Here is a 16,670-nt window from a genome sequence, read left to right as displayed (position 1 = left end):
CTAGCTTTAAGCAAAGAGTCTTCCATAGGGTAGTAGGTGCTCAGTGAATATTTATTGAATAAATAATTAGTCAATACTACTCTAAACTATATGGAAATGACTTCAAGATAGCTTTTTAGCAGTTTTGTTCTTTGATCCCTAGGCTGTGTGCTGCTTCCCAGAAGTTCTCAATTACCAAGAACCCAGCAAAAAAATTACTTTTGTTGAAATTGAAGAAATTAAACAAATGAGCAGAGGAAAAAGAGAGAGAGAGATACAGAGAGACAAACCAACAAATAGACTCTTGAAAACAAACTGATGGTTAGTGGAGGGGAGGGGATAGGTGATATAGGTGATGAGGATTAAGGAGTGCACTTATCATGATAAGCACCAGGTATTGTATGGAATTGTTGAATCACTATATTGTACACCTGAAATTAATATAATACTGTATATTAACTATACTGGAATTAAAAACATAAATTTTTAAAAAGTAGTTTTGTCATGAAAAAGAGAAATCATGAACCTAGCTTTTAGTCTTGTACTTTGCTATTAATTAGCTGTGTGACCTTTGGGAATTCTTAGTATCACTGTACTCAGCTGCCTTACCTGCAAACTTAATGATAATATCTTAGGGCCTAAAACCAAGAAACTGGGACTAATCTCTTGAAAGAGATTACAGAATTAGAAGAATGATAAGGAGGAAGGTTTTGTATAGAGAGCTGCTAGAGCATCAAGTGACCCATCTGCTAGCAATAATGGGTCATTTTCTTCTAGAATATTTGGCTATTTCATTATTCTTTCAACAAATAACTCATTGAGCCCTTGTTCCATGTTTGGTTCTATGCTAGGAGCTAGTAAACACTGAGCTAACAATAAATTTTGTGAGGAACTTTGCTATGCATCTATATGTCATCTTACTTAATCATCAAAACAACCCTATCATTTAGTACCATCATTATCCCTATTGTATAGATGAAGAAACTGGCTCAGAGAGTTTAAATGATCTATATAAGATAACACAGCTAACAGAGCTGTGCTACAAATCCCAATCTAACTCCAGAGTCGAGGGTCCTAACCACCATGCACTACACACTGTTGCTGCAGCATGGAGACACAAATAGCCATAGGGTAAGGAGCAATACCTACATACAGTGAATGTGCATTTGTGATGGAATACTCTAGAACTACCTCAGCCATGAAAGAAAAAACTGTTTCCTATCCCTCCAACAGTTGGTAACTCAGCTAGAGAATATATGGTTAGGGCTGATCCACAGTGCTTAGATTGCCTGGAGATTGAAATAATAAAGAATGAGGTGATATGGTATGATGGCTAAGAGCTCAATATTGGTGTTATGCCACTTGAGATAAAAAAAACCTAATTTCTTCACCTGCAAAAGAGGGAGATAATCTTTCCCATACTACAGATACCTAGACACAGCTTGTGTTAGTACTGATGAAATATGTCAGAGTAGGCATTTTCACAATTACATAAAAGTCAGAGATCTTTATTTAACCAAGTGCCAATTCTGAAGCAATTTCTATCAAATGTATCTAATGTATCTATTACAAATGATAGCTACTGTAATGTATTTTCCATGCTGATTATACTAGATGCCATGGTTACCGCCACTGGCCCCACAAACAAGCAGATAGTACTTACCCACCACAGTCCCACAGGTTCAATACCAGGTTTCCCAGAAATCGAACATGAGAATGTTCTACATCAACTGGAAGACAAATATGACAAATCTAGTAATTGTAACATGTAAGGTGAATTTCAAAATAAGCAAAGAACTAACCCATGGAATTTAGAAGGACCAAAGTGGAGTGAAATGCTCAAAGCTACAACAAGGAGGTGACTTTCAGTTTAGTAACAGGTGGGCACCTAAACTACTCTGAGCTATAGAACTGGCTCTCAATGTAAGTCATTTTACTTTTTAGTTTAGTGCTTAGAGCAGAAACAATCTCCAATTATAATATTGATGTTAAAATTTCAACATGTAAGACAGAGACATATACCATGTAATAGCTCTTTACTAAACTGCCAACACCCTCCACAAAAATTTAAAATATGACAACAAACACCAAATACAAAACAAGCATAAAACATAACCTAACTTGTTCCCTCTACTGGTTTCCTTATTTCAGTTAATGACCCTATCATTGTCCCATTTCAGGAGAAGTGGTTATTTTTGACTCTGTGTTCACATTCATTGCTATTCCTTTGTAATTTCTCGATCCACTTGTTTTACAACATGCCACTAACAATAAGGAAGGCCTTTACTTCTTAAGCCTACACAACTATAATAGCTCCATAATTACCTCCCACCAGGAAGCCTTACCCACTTTACTTCATCCTACAGGCTACTGTCAGATTCATCTTCTTAGCACTACTTTGAACATGTCACTCCCCATTCAAAAATCTTTCAGTGGTTCCTCCATGCCTAGAGGGGGGCATTCAAGGTCCTTCAAATTTGGCTTCCAATCTACCCTTATATTCCCCAGTGAGTCACATGAATAAAGACTTTTGTTCCAGTCCAATTTGGTTTATTCATAGTCCTCCCCAACCCCACTACCTCCCCAACACCCAATATACCTTACATCAGGGGTCGCAAACTTGCTAATACGGGCCAGGCCAGTAAATTTGCAAAAGCAAAGATGACCATGTACAGAAAGTAAACATCCATCCGAGAGGATGATAGAGTGGGTGGCAATGAGTAATTCTAGCTTATTTGTCAGGCAGGAATGTGGGAATAGTAGTGGGAAGCCAGATTTTTAGAGAAACTTTTACATGTTAATAATTAATTCCAATTTTTCTAAAACATTGTACAGGCCAAACAAAACATATCTGGAGGCCTTATCCAGTTTATAGACTGCCTGTTTGCGACCTCTGCCTTACACTTCCCTCCCCACTCTATACTTTGCCTACTCTGTTCATCTGCCTAGAAAATCCTCCCCACCTTTCTTTTGAAGTTATATTCATCTATTAAGACCCAGTGTAAATTCACTGCCTCTAAAAGCCCTACCTGGCCACCCCCACTTACCGTCATCACTCCCTCTGAATTCATTCAAACATTTATTAAGCATCTACTCTCTGCCAGGCACCAAAAATCACAAGGAGGAATAATGAAAGTTCTTATCCTGAAAATTTCTTAAAGTCTAGCAATTATCATTTTTACAATTTATTGCAACAATCATACAGTGGGGTTTCTTCTATTACTATCTTGAATCTATTGCTTAAATTGACTGCTATCTAACTTTTGTGCAATTTTATCTTCTTATAACCTAGATCATAAGCAGCAAAGCATTAAAACATGGGCATTAAAAAAAAAACATGGGCATTGGAGTCAAACAGTTCTTAGTTTGAATACCAGCTGTACCTCTCTCTGTGACCTTGGGCAAGTCACTTAACCTCGAGTATTAGCTTCCTTCTCTATTACAAAAGGTGGAAGACATGCTATTGACCTCACAGGATTGTTGTGAGGATTGAAGGCGTTATTATACTTAAAGTGCCTGGCACGTAGTAGGTGCTCAAACTACTTCCCTTCTCCCCTTACTTCCCCCTCCTTGGAAAAGGAATCATATCTTACATGTCTTTGTATTTCCAACAGAGTCTACGAGAGAGTAGGTGCTGAAACTGCTATTAATTTGAAGACTATGTAAACGGTCTAGTACTAAAAAAAAAATGGAAAGAAGTACTACTGAGAAAGGGAAAGACAATAACAAAAGTGACAGGATTCAGTGACTGTTTAGATATGAAGCACATGGGATAGAAATCTGGTTTCTACTCCCATATCAAAGAAATTGTTCTCATCAAATGACCAATGGCCCATTACCAAATCCAGTGGACATTCTGGTCCTTGTCTTACTTTCTGCAGCATGACACTGTTGACTACTCTCTTCTCAAAAAATTCTCTTCTCTTGGCCTCTGATATCATACCTATAACCTCTCTGGTATATCCTCCTATTCTTCTTTCTGTCCCTTAAATGTTGGTGCTCTTCAGGATTTCACCTTTGGCTACCTACTTTTCTCTATACTTTTCCCCCAGGTAAGATAATCTATTCATGTTATTTTATTTACCATTTGGATACTGATAACTCATAAATGTTTATCAGATGTTTAACACAGATGTCTCTCTGCCTTTCTGAAACATATATTGAACATCTTCACTTGAATAATGCATAAGTACCCCAAACTCAGTGCATCCACATATAACTCATCTCCCCATTTTTCCTACAAAGTCTATTCTTTAGTCTTCTCCATCTCAGTGAATTTAACCAGTTGCCTTAGCCAAAACCTTATTTTGATACTTGAGTCTACTCTTTCCTCCACTATTCCATGCAAACCTATCAACAAGTCCTACTGACACTATCTCTTAAATACCCAAATGCATTTGCTTCTGAATATACTCACTACCACTATCCTAACTCAAGTTAAGATCCCATCATCTCTTACCTAGTCTACTAAAATAGTTTTATAACTTGTCAACTTGTTTCTATCCTTGCCTCCCTCCAATCTATCCTCAATATTAGATATAATCATCTCTCCAAAATGAAGATTTTACTCCATTATTCTTTAAAAAGAAAAAAAGTCTCTGTGCATATTCATATATGTATACACCCTGAAAAAAAGGCCAGAAGGACACTCTCAAACTACTAATGGTGGTTGTCCCCAGGAAGCAGGACTGAGAATGAGGGAAGGAGCAGATTTTCTACACTTCTGCAATATCTGAATTTTTCACAAGTTTTACTTTTGTAATTAAAATTGAAAATTAAAAATAATAAAATCTGACATGTCACTTTTCCATTTAAAATTCCTTATGGACTGCTACCCATAAAGTTCAAACTACTTGACTTAGTTTATAAGGCATTCTATGATCTAACCACCATGCTCTGTCTTCCTTTTTAGTCTCATGTCTCCTGTATGGCCCTCTGGCTCTCCTAATCTTCCTGTCCTGCTGTCAAAAGAGCAACTGAAAAGAACTAGAACAGAGCTCTAGGAAATCACATACACTTATGGAGCAGAAAGAAGAAAATATTTTTTAAAGGGGTAGAAATGGTTAAAGATAAAGGAAGAAAACCAGAGTGATAAAGCATTAAATAAAAGCCAAGGGAACAGAGAATTTTGAGAAGGTAGGAAATCTGGGAGCTGTCAACAGTGTTTGTGACTAAAATACTTCATAATCACATTTTTATTGACAAGTTTACTATTCCAACAAACAGATTTTAATAGCCCACTAATAAATTAATTGTATCATCATTTTGTACCCTTACCTCAAATTTTAAAACACAGTAGGCTCTAAGTTTAACAAAATATAATTGGATTTTTTTTCAGCAATGACAACTAGAAAAACACTAAAACATTAAAGGTAATATATTTTAGAAGTACTCTTTTTGCTAATTTTAAAGAAAATCAGCAACTGCATTAGAAGGAACAGTAAGTAAAAATCAATGCACTATATGTATTTTCAAATAGTCTATAAATTTAGCAGTAGAACCCAGATTAGCTAATGATACATTAAAGCAATAAATCCAACATATTTTAAAGCACACTTTTACTACTTTTAAGGAAATACAGTAATTGTTAACAAAGTATATCAATAAAAGTCCCATTTAAGACAAAAGCCCCATCCTACTCAGTGCCTGGCATACAGGACGGTCCAGAAAAGCACTTGTTGAATAAATGGGACTGTTTAAATGTATAGGGTTCATATAATTTGCAAGATTCTGTTCATAATTTTTTAATGATGCTGCTAGATTACTTCAAAACTATTTCAAGTAGCTTGAACAGTTCTGAAATTTGGGTTGCATAACTATTTACTAGACTCAAGGTAGTAAATCAACTCTGCTGATCAGCCAAAACCAAAAATATAAATTGACTAGAAAATTGACTGTTGCTTCAGTAAAATGTACAAAATTTAAAACACAGAGAAAGAAATCCTCCAGGAATGGTGGCTATGGCACAATGGATAGAGCAGGAGCATAGAGCGACAATCCAGCTCTAACGCCTGTTAGTTGAGTAAGCTCAACTTCCAGGTCATGTATCAAAATGAAGTTAATATAACAACTAAAGTAAATAAAAAGGCATATAATAAACAGAAGCTTCCTCTAATCTACTAAAACCATATGACTATTAGATCCAGATTTTTAACTTGGGAGAATAGAAAAACAATTAAAATCTAGCAAACCAAGATATAAAGAAGTTTAGACAGGTACTTTCTAGAAGGAAGTCTCTCAAGGCATGACAGGCCATAGGATGCTGTCCTGACCAAAATTTTTGAAGAATGACTTAGATGAAAACTAGATGAGATGCTTATCAAATGTACAAAATGCACGAAGCTAGGAAGAATAGCTAACATATCAGGTGAGATAATAAGCACATAAAATGAAAACAGATCTAATCTCTTTTTCTACAGATAAGGAAACTAAGGCCCTGAGAAATAATGAGTTTCCCTGGACTTCACAGCTAACAAACAGTGGGTATAGAACACAGATGCTAAAACAAAACTGAATAATTCAACAGAGATAAGAATTTATTCTTAGATTCAAAATATTAGCTGCACAAGAATCAGAAAAATTATATGTCTTAATAACAATGTATGTGAAAAGGAATTTTTTTAGTATGACTCAGAATAATTAAAGCCACTCCAAAAAATAAAGCATAGGGGACTACACTGTGCTAACAGCAGCGTGAGGCCTAGAATAAGAGATATAATAGTCTTACTCTGCCCTGACCATATCACACTTTTATTCAAGTCTCAGCACTTTTAGAAAAATACACATTCAAAGTCTTTAAAATGTTTCAAAATGATGTCATATGAGGAATAAAGGGAGGAACTGGAGATGTTTAAATTAAGAAAGATAAGATTTGGGAAGCAAGGATGGCTAGGATAGACCAAGACATTAATCATACTCAAATATTTGTAGAGACTCAAAGGAACAGAAAGTGGACCAGCTAACAGAGATAAAGGAAAAGAGATCCAGGGTTCTAACTAAGAAATAGCTTTCTAACCATTAAAGCTGCCCCAACTATAAGAGTATATACTCCAAGCACTTTATGAACCAAAATGAGGTCTCCTTCTTTATATCCAGGGTATAGTGCAGAAGTTGTTTTTAAAATGTTTGTTTTTCTTGGAACCAGAGTGAGATACCCTATGAAGTAGTGGGGGACTTGTCCCTAAAAGTGTTCAAGATGCTAGAAAACCAAATCAGAAATCTTTAAAAGCCAGTAGGGCAATGCTTTCATCACTGAGAGGCCAAGGACCATGGCAGAATCCAGAAATGCCTGGATGCTATAAAACAAAATGGCATTACAGTCTATAGACAGAAGAGGTCTCCTAGAAGCATAGATCCACTGGACTCACAGCTATGTAAGCCCAGTTAGCCCATATTAAGAAGCCAGATTTAACATTCAAACAATAAAGTGCAATGAAACATTTCTCAAGTTAAAGCTGGAACTCCAGTGACAACATCTATGTGTATCTAGGAAGAGAAGCAGCAGAGTACACATCAAGTTAACCTCCCACCCACAGCTCTCTGACCCAGAATCTACCTTTTAATAGAACTAACTATAGCTTTAAAAAAATCTTAGATTTTATTGTTATGCTTGTTACTATCAATTAATTTCCCTTTCTATAATAAATTAAAAACAACCCCCCTCAAAAAAACAAATAAGCAAACAAAAGGGTCCCTATGTTTGTTTAATAAAGAGCAGAATAAAAAAAACAAGTTGGACAAGAGTACCCCATTTGGTAAACAACCTAGAAAGAACCTCCCCAAGAGAGCAAGCAGTAATAACCAGAATTTGGCCACACGCCTCTGAAATGAAAAAAAAAAAAACAGGGAAAACATGCTCCAAAACAAATCTCTCAACCTCTACATCCCCAAGTTACTGCAATCAAGTGTTTTATGTACATTATTAATAGTTAAGATCACCTGATTTTACAATAAGATAAAACATCTTACTTGTTGCACCAAGGCGACGTGTGTCTCTGGCAATATAATTTGCAAAGATAATAGATCTCATGCTGGTCTTACCAGACCCACTTTTACCCATCAACAGCACCTAAGGACAAAGTAAGAAGAAACAACAAAGTTAGAAATCTAGAGCAAATCAAATCTAAAGAGATCTATTTCTCTTTTACTTGATGTTTTACTGAAGTGACAGTACCAACAATCTGTTGCCGATACCTATAACTACTAGTTCCCTGACCAATGGTAAATGCAGAGATACCTAAAGTTCCTGGAGCCAGGCACTTACCTGTCATGGGTCACACATATTCTTTGCAATAAAATCACATGAATTTATTATGCTAACCATTACACATTATCATATATTTAGAACTATGTTAGAGAAATAACAACTTGAGGAAATCGAATACTGATCTCTCATAATCTTTTTTAAAAATTTTTTTTTTATTTTTTTATGATAGTCACACAGAGAGAGAGAGGCAGAGACATAGGCATAGGGAGAAGCAGGCTCCATGCTCCGGGAGCCCGATGTGGGACTCGATCCCGGGTCTCCAGGATCACGCCCTGGGCCAAAGGCAGGCGCTAAACTGCTGCGCCACCCAGGGATCCCCTGATCTCTCATAATCTAATGTGTCATGCACTGAACTACCTGGCAGGGGATTTCATTATAACTGAAAGTTCTTCCCTCTACTCAAGGTCAACCTTTCCACTTCTGCCCTTAATCTCATCCCTTCTACTTACTCTGATTTTATTCATTAACTACTCTGAATCTTTTTTTCTTTTTCTTTTTTAAAGATTTTACTTATTTATTCATGAGACACACACACACACACACACACACACACACACGGTGGGGAGGGGGAGAGAGGCAGAGACGCAGGCAGAGGGAGAAGCAGGCTCCATGCAGGGAGCCCTACATGGGACTCGATCCCAGGTCTTCAGGATCAGGCCCTGGGCCGAAGGCAGCGCTAAACCGCTGAGCCACCTGGGCTGCCCTCTTTTTTTTCTTTTTAAGTTTCCCATGGCCTACAAGATCAAGTCCTTAAACTACATATAAAACCTTTCTTGATCTGGCTTTTCTACTCCTCTGCCCTCACCTCCTGACGCTCCTGGCCTAGAACTTATAGAGCCCAGCCATACTGAACTGAATCCCTTTATAACCCTTCTTACTGCTCCCAGAACTCTAGGGAGCCAGTTCTGTCTTTGCTTCATGGTGCACTCTCTGCTAGTAGCTTTCCATTCCTTTTTCTTCTTCAGTTAAGCTCCACTTATCCCTCAAGACTTGGTTCAGTAACCATCTCCCCAAGAAGCTTCTCTAACCCCAATGCCCTAGGTTGGCTTAGGTGTGTCTCACCTCTTTCCTCCCATGGCACTCCCATAGCATTGCAAAGGCCATAATGCACTGCAGTTATCTGGGATTTTTTTTTTTTGGTCTGCTTCTCACAAGACTCTGAGTTCTTGGAAGGGCAGGTAGAATCCCCTTTCTATCTCCAGTGCCTAACATATAACAGATGGTTAAAAATATGTTCATCAAAAAAATAAGAAAGCTATCTAAACAAAGATATAAAACAAGCCAGTTTTTAACGATGAGAACTGTCCAATGGAAAAGGTGGCCTTATGAAGGCAAACAGCCTTCACGTCAACATCAGCACCTAATAAAAACAGAAAACACCTATCAAAGATACTGTTGATTCTTACACTAGGAGGGAATTGGTTGAGGTGACTTTTCAGCCTTTTCAAACTTTAACATTTATGGACTATAGTTCCAATTACCTTGCTTTTCAAATGAAGGGGTTACAGGTTGTATCTTCAGTCCCAAGGATTTTTTTTAAAGTTCTAATTACAAATTAGAATACAGGGAATATTAATGAAAGTAATACTTTACTCAGGGTCAATTTAATCTAGTCATTTAGACACATAACTTTATCTAAGGAAATGTTACTGACAAGTCAAAGTAATTAAAAATTGTTTTATTCTTGGGCAGCCTGGGTGGCTCAGTGGTTTAGCACCACCTTCAGCCCAAGGCCTGATCCTGGAGACCCGGGACTGAGTCCCATGTCAGGCTCCCTACATGGAACCTGCTTCTCCCTCTGCCTGCCTCTCTGTCTCTCTCTCTGTGTATCTCATGAATAAATAAATAAAATATGTTTTTAAAATTGTTTTATTCTTAATCACATAGCAATTTCTGGTATTTTTAGCTATGCTTGTTGACAGCATTTTTAGATAGGATTATCAAGAACATTCCTTTAGGAAATTAAGTTATATAACTGAATTTAAGGGTAAATATGGCATATTTCTTCTGTTTTTTTTATTTAACAAATCTTCAACTGCTTATGAAAGAGTAACCAACGATAATTGCGTTAAACACTAATGTACTTAAGTGCTTCACATTTACTCATTTAAACTTCATAACAACCCTATGAGATAGGTAATATTATTATCTCCATTTTACAAATAAAGAAACTAAAAGCCACAAAGATTTACTCCAGAATTGTGCCCTTATTGATTCTGCCTAAACCCCAAGGTAAGGCACAGTACCATAAGAACATAAGGGAGGGGTGCCTGGCAGTGCAGGCATGATCTCAGGGTCCTGGTGATCAAACCCCATGTAGGGCTCCCTGCTCAGTGGGGAATCTCCCTTCTCCTTCTCCCTCTGCCCCTCCCTCTCCTCATGCTTGTTCTCTCTCTCTCTCTCTCTCTCTCTCAATTAAATAAATAAAATCTTTTAAAAAAAAAGAGCACAAGGGAAGGAATGCTCAATTCCACCTGGAAAACTCAAAGATCTTATATAGGTAACACTTAAGTTGGGTTCTACATAAATGTGCAGGAAGAGGCCTGCAGTGTAGTATTTGTGTATGGCTTGCACAAAATGCAAATTAATTTGTAAATTTGGAGAAAAGCAGATTCTCTTTGGCTATAATAGGGTGGTACAGGGGTCACAGATCAGTTTAGTCAGGAACAGATTTTTTTTTTTCAGGAACAGATTTTTAGAGGGCATTCTATACTATGGAATCATTTCAATTTTATTCTATGGTTTTGGTAAAGTTATGAAAAGGTCTTAAGTATGTGACTGACCCAATTAGATTTAAATATTAGAAAAATCAAATCTGATAGCAAAGATGAAGACAAGAGTCAAAGAGAACACATAGAGGATTCCTGCAATGGTCCAGGAAAGATGGTATATATAAACCACAAATATATTTCCTGAATTGTAACTTCTTACCTTTACTTTCATGTATCTGGAGTACGTAATATGTCTTACCTTTTTCTTCATGGCTGTATTTGGTAGTACCCACCTGCAGATATAAACCAAAAGACAGTTTCCAGGGTCCATTGCCTTAGATTGGAATTTAAAAAATAAATAAATGTGGAGGTGCAAAAGAACATGTTTAGCACAACAGCTGAGTACAGCTGTATGAACTCAGTTAAAGTGGCTCTTGTTTTCCTAAATTATAAAACTGGGTTCAATCTCCCTATCCCCTAATTAAAATACTCAGGATATGACTCCTAAGAAGACTAGCCTAGTAATATAAATGAGCGAAAAAATTCAATTCAATTTTTTTTAACCATCCTAAAGAATTTATCAAAGTAACATATACAAGTGCTTTAATAAGCCAAAAAATATTACCTTATTTGATTGTCCTCTATTATTTTTAAGTTAGCCTATTTTTAAAATCTGGAAGTATGTTTAGCCAGCTGTCCTTCCAAGTCAGATTGCACTCCTTACAGGTACAAGGTATACACAATACAAATCTCAAATTCAGGTACAAAAAGGCACTAAAAGCACTTTTCAAGCCACTGTTCTCTGCCCCAGAAATACCAACCTTTTCCCTAGTCTTATCCTCAACATGATGTTAAATCTCCTATACTGATAATTCAAAGGAACTCAAAACTACCTTCTCAAATAGAATACCCCCCAAAAAACCTCAGGACTGATATCAAGCCCACCCCAAATGCTGTTTCTACCCAGTTAACCGCCAACCAGTCCTCTTGCCAGTTTATCCTGTCACCAAAAACATGAAATCAATCAACCTTAAGGGTAAATGAAAGCAATTTATCATAGGTGGGGTGTTCTAATTCACAATATTATCTTCAGTTAGAACCCACCGCCTTTCAGGTTTGACATAATAAACTTCACCCACCCAAGCGATCCTTCTGGTTCCCCTATGGGAGGATCCATTCTTGGCCCCAGATTCTCTTTCTCCGTTTTTCTCTCAGAGTCAGATTCTTCCATCGTGCAACAAGTCCTTTCCAGTTCTTTCTAAACCGCAGTACTCTTTTCCTTTCTTTTTCTTTTCCTTGTTCACACCCTCAGTCGCCTATTTTTATTGCCTGTGGCCGCTAGGCCTGCTCTATTCTTGCCTCCGCCTTTGTCCACTGGGGACTGTTTTCCCCACGGTTACCTTAACCTCTTCGAACTTGGCCTCAAGGCAGAGCCGATGTGGCCAGCTCAAAGGCTAAATGATATGGTGGTTCAGAGGAAAAGACGGGGGATGAGTGGGAAGGGGGGGGTCGTGTCGAGTTTGGGCCTCAGGCCCAAAACGCAAAGGTGACTTCCCCCGCAAAGAGGTGGGGACGGCGGAAGTGGCAGAAAGAGCAGACCCGTACGGTAGGCACCAAGAGCCAAACGCTTCCGCCGGCTTATTGTTACCGAGCCTGGTCGCCGGAGAGCGTCCGCCGTTAGCGGCAGTTACAACCTAACCGCCAGCCCTGCAGGATCCCAGGTACCTCACCGCAGGCACGGACTGCAGGCCAGGATCACGTGGGCACCTGCCGTAAACCCGGACTCCGTCACGTGACTGCTGCTATCCAAGGGGCGGGTGAACTGGGAAGAATACCATAGAGACTGTGCGGGGCAAAGATAGAGTGCCGTCAGTCGCCGTCATGTGCTTCCAGCTCTCCCTAGGCCTTGAGCCGGTGGGGAGCTAGCTAACAGTATTTAGTCGCTTTCTTAATAGGCCTTCTTGGCCCAGCCTGTCAGGCACACAGAATTAAAGGGGAAGTTTTCAATTTCAGAACTTAAAGGCTAGCCTCTGAATGTGTGTGTGTGTGTGTGTGTGTGTGTGCGCGGTGGTCATCGTGGTGGTGGTGGTTTTTAACTGCTATTTTATCCTTAACATTTTTTGGTGAGGAAGGCCAAGCATTGTTTTTGTCTTCCTGTTAAGTCTTTGTATTCCTGTTTTTTATTACTAGTTCCTGTAACCAGACTTGTAATGAAATGAATTAATATATCCAAAGTGATTACAACTGTATTCTTCCACATACTAAGCACACAATGAAAGTTATTGCTGGGGCCAGGGATTTGTTGGGAATTTTAGGACACATACTCATCTCCCCCCTTGTTTAAAACTGGAAGTAAGGTAAATAAATTCTCATAGATCACAGCATGAAGACACTAAAGTCTAGAATTGATAACTGAAGGGCTATTGTTAGGTATTTACATACTATAGATATAGAGACCTCCAAATAAAATGGCCAAAAAAATTCAAAGTTGTTGCTTCAGGAGAGGAGCAGGGGATAGGAAATGAGAGGACTAATGCTTCTCATCTTAAGTCCCTTTGTACTCTATCATCAATCATCTATCTACCTGTAGGTAGATGTATCATGTATATATGTTATTTAATAAGAAAGGAAAGGAAAAAAATGATGGAAGGGAGGGAGGGAGGAAGAAAAGTAAGAAGGGAAGGGAAACTGGATAGAACCAAGATGCTATCTGATTCAAGATTTCCCCAGTTGCAGGGCAGCCCAGGTGGCTCAGTGGTTTAGCACCACCTTTGGTCCAGGGCCTGATCCTTGGAGACCCAGGATCGAGTCCCATGTCAGGCTCCCTGATTGGAGCCTACTTCTCTCTCTCTCTCTCTCTCTCTCTCTCTCTCTCTCTCTCTCTATATATATATATATATATATATATATATATATATATAATGAATAAATAAATTCTTAGAAAAAGAAAGCCTTTAAAAAAAAAGATTTCCTCAGTTGTGGTTCTATATGGTCCCTTCTCATCAGAACTGCCGTGCCTTAAGAAAAATTTATTTTATTCTGATCAGAGCTTCCTTAGCCCTATCACTCCCTAGTCTCCTCTTTCCTTTCTATGAGCTGCCCCTAAACAAGCTCTTGTTCTGTTTTTTTTTTAATGTGGTGAAATATTTTGAGCCCCAAACCATGAAAACACTTTAGATTCATTACCCTCCATACCAGACAGTGAAAACACATTCTGAGTTAAAGCAGTGAAAGCAGACTTTATTCAAGAACTACTGACAATAGTGGGGAAAGCTGAGCTCTATTCCAATATGCACAGAGGTAATTGGGCCTTTTATTTATTTTTAAAAGATTTTATTTAGTTACTTATTTTAAAGAGAGAGAGAAGGAAGGAGAGACAGAGTGCAAGGAGAGGAGCAGAGGGAGAGACACAAGCAGTCTCTATGCTGAGTGCAGAGCCCCATACAGGGCTTGATCTCATGACTCTGAGGTCAGGACCTGAGCTGAAATCAAGAGTAGGAGGTTTAACCGACTAAGCTACCCAGGAGCCCCAATTGGGCCTTTTAAAGGGACAATGAGGAAGGGGGGAAGAACTAGGCCTCATTTGAGTCAGAGAAATGAAAAATTATAAAAGGTTGTTCAGAGTAAATATAACTAAGCTGTTTGTTAGCTGACAGTTATCAAAGTTAGGAATCTTCCTTCCCACAGAGACTTGAAAACAAAAGCCCGATCCTTCCTGGGATGGCTCTCAAGTCCTTGAAAAAGACATTTCTGAGTTTTAAGAGATACATATTCACAATTGTAAGCCCTTTATAGTAAATGATATGAGAAGAGTAGGTCAGGGGCCTACCATGAGTCTAGAACAAACAGTAAATTATCTTTGCTGTGTTGAGTTTTCTCAGTCAGGCATTTTAGTGGAAGGTTGGGATCTACAGAGAGCTGGGGGTTAATCCTAGGGGTATGGTCTCTTGGTGCAGAGGTTTGGACAAAGTTATGTGCTGAGAGGTCTGCTATTCTCATTAATCCATTTTCTACAATCTCTCTGTTCCTCCCTACTCTTCTTCTATTTTTATTCCAGCTGTTATTATATCTGGTCTGGATAATTGCAATAGACTGCTAAGTGATTTTCCTACAGTGACAGCTCCAAAGTTGTTAGGAGTGGGAGGAATAATCTTCATCAGTCATCTCACCCCCCAAAAAGTATTCATTGGAAGTAATATGTGCACGTTATATAAAGGCGGCTTTCAAACATATCCTCCAGCCTGCACTACCACTAGGCATCACCAGCCAAATTGTTCCCTTACACTGTTCTATTATAGAAATTCACTGTCTTTCTGTTGCCAGTCTCCCTTTTGACCCCTCCAAACAATCACATTTATCTACCCAGTGTGACTATTTCCCTCAAGGTCCATGAAGAACAGATGAAGAAAGGGAGGGGAAAGGGATGAAGAAGAAAAGAGGGAGAAGTGAGGAGATGAGAAGAGGGAAGAGAAAGAGAAGAAAGGAGAAGATAAAGAGGAGTAGAAGGATGGGAGTGGAAGAAAGGGATTTGAAAAAAGATAGACGAAATTAGCCAGATTAAGAGTTAATTCCAAAGAAGTTGAATAAGACTGTTGATACATTGCATTTCTATATGGTCTGAAGGTTGAGATTCTGATTTCCACCCAGGCATCCTGGACTGCTTATTTTCACATTTTCATCGAAGAATCTTAGAGATAAAAAATAAACTTTGTGTTAAAATAATTTTTAGCTTTAATTATACATACTTTCCAAAAAGTGTTGGTTAAACTCTGCAGAGTTATTCATGCATCCATTTAGTAAATATTTATTGAGCAGCCATTCAGTTCCAGAAACTATAGACACTACATATACAAACTTCTCTCTATTTCCAGTCCTACCGCATGTCAGATGTTTATATCTGACACTTCAACACCACTATACTCATATACACATACACACACACATACAAATACATTATCATTTTGTCTATCCAGATCCCACACCATATTTTTTTCAACATCCATCTCATCAAGAAAAAGTAATAGACCCCTAAGATCCAGTAAGATATGTTTCCTTATACTCCTTAAATTCATTCTAGTCACTTTTATCCTCAACCACATCCATGGATGCCCAATTTGAAACTGTTCCTCATAATTTCCCTCTCCTTTGTTTTCTCCACTCCCCTTTCTTTCTGTTTCCATAGCTCACCGATATTTACCAGAAACCCATGAGCTTCTTCCTCCTATTATTTTGAAACAGACTAGAACTTTCTGTTCTTCTCAACAAGGCTGGCCCTCAGAGGAAACTATTTTACCAGAGGCTAACTTGCTGGGTTTTATCAGCGTATAGCCTACCTGAGGAAAGGGAAATAAACAACTCCAGCCCACTTTTTGACAGCTCTTTCTTTCCATTCCCACCCCTTTTTTTGAAATGTCAGGAAATAATCTTCCAGTTAACTAGACTTACGGATTTGATTAATGAAGTTCTAAAGGAGGGACTTCTGGTTTCATACTCAACATGTAGGGACCCTAGGAGTTTCCACTCCATACAAACAAGTAAAAGCCTGAACAAGCTGAAAAATCAACAAATCTTAGATTTATCAGAGAAGTGACGTCACAGGACAAAACTACTATCCCTAAAACTGGAAAGAAAAGCAGATGGATATGGAGAATGATAACTCTTTAGAGAAGAAAACCATACACAGAAACATCTGTAGGAACCACTATCAGGATAAA

General features: G+C 38.2%; 1 protein-coding gene across 4 annotated transcripts in view; it reads right to left on the bottom strand.

Moving 5' to 3' along the window:
• Window positions 1–12,728, bottom strand: part of RRAGB (Ras related GTP binding B) — a 38,740-nt gene extending 26,012 nt beyond the window's left edge. For 2 of the 4 annotated variants that reach the window (XM_041741960.1, XM_041741964.1), the window contains exons 1-5: window positions 12,096–12,728; window positions 11,216–11,249; window positions 7,948–8,047; window positions 3,573–3,656; window positions 1,643–1,709 (exon numbers count right to left, since the gene is read on the bottom strand). In XM_041741960.1, the coding sequence (XP_041597894.1) occupies window positions 1,643–1,709; window positions 3,573–3,656; window positions 7,948–8,047; window positions 11,216–11,249; window positions 12,096–12,187 (377 nt within the window). In that variant the 5' untranslated portion in view covers window positions 12,188–12,728. The remainder of the gene's footprint in view (window positions 1–1,642; window positions 1,710–3,572; window positions 3,657–7,947; window positions 8,048–11,215; window positions 11,250–12,095) is intronic. The other 2 variants (XM_041741963.1, XM_041741962.1) reach the window with 2 other exon arrangements.
• Between the last annotated feature and the right edge of the window lie 3,942 nt (window positions 12,729–16,670).

The sequence above is a fragment of the Vulpes lagopus genome, chromosome X (assembly GCF_018345385.1).
Source record: "Vulpes lagopus strain Blue_001 chromosome X, ASM1834538v1, whole genome shotgun sequence".
In the NCBI taxonomy this organism is placed as follows: domain Eukaryota; kingdom Metazoa; phylum Chordata; class Mammalia; order Carnivora; family Canidae; genus Vulpes; species Vulpes lagopus.
The sequence above is the reverse complement of the archived record's forward strand: the minus strand, read 5'-3'. Positions and strand labels throughout refer to the sequence as shown.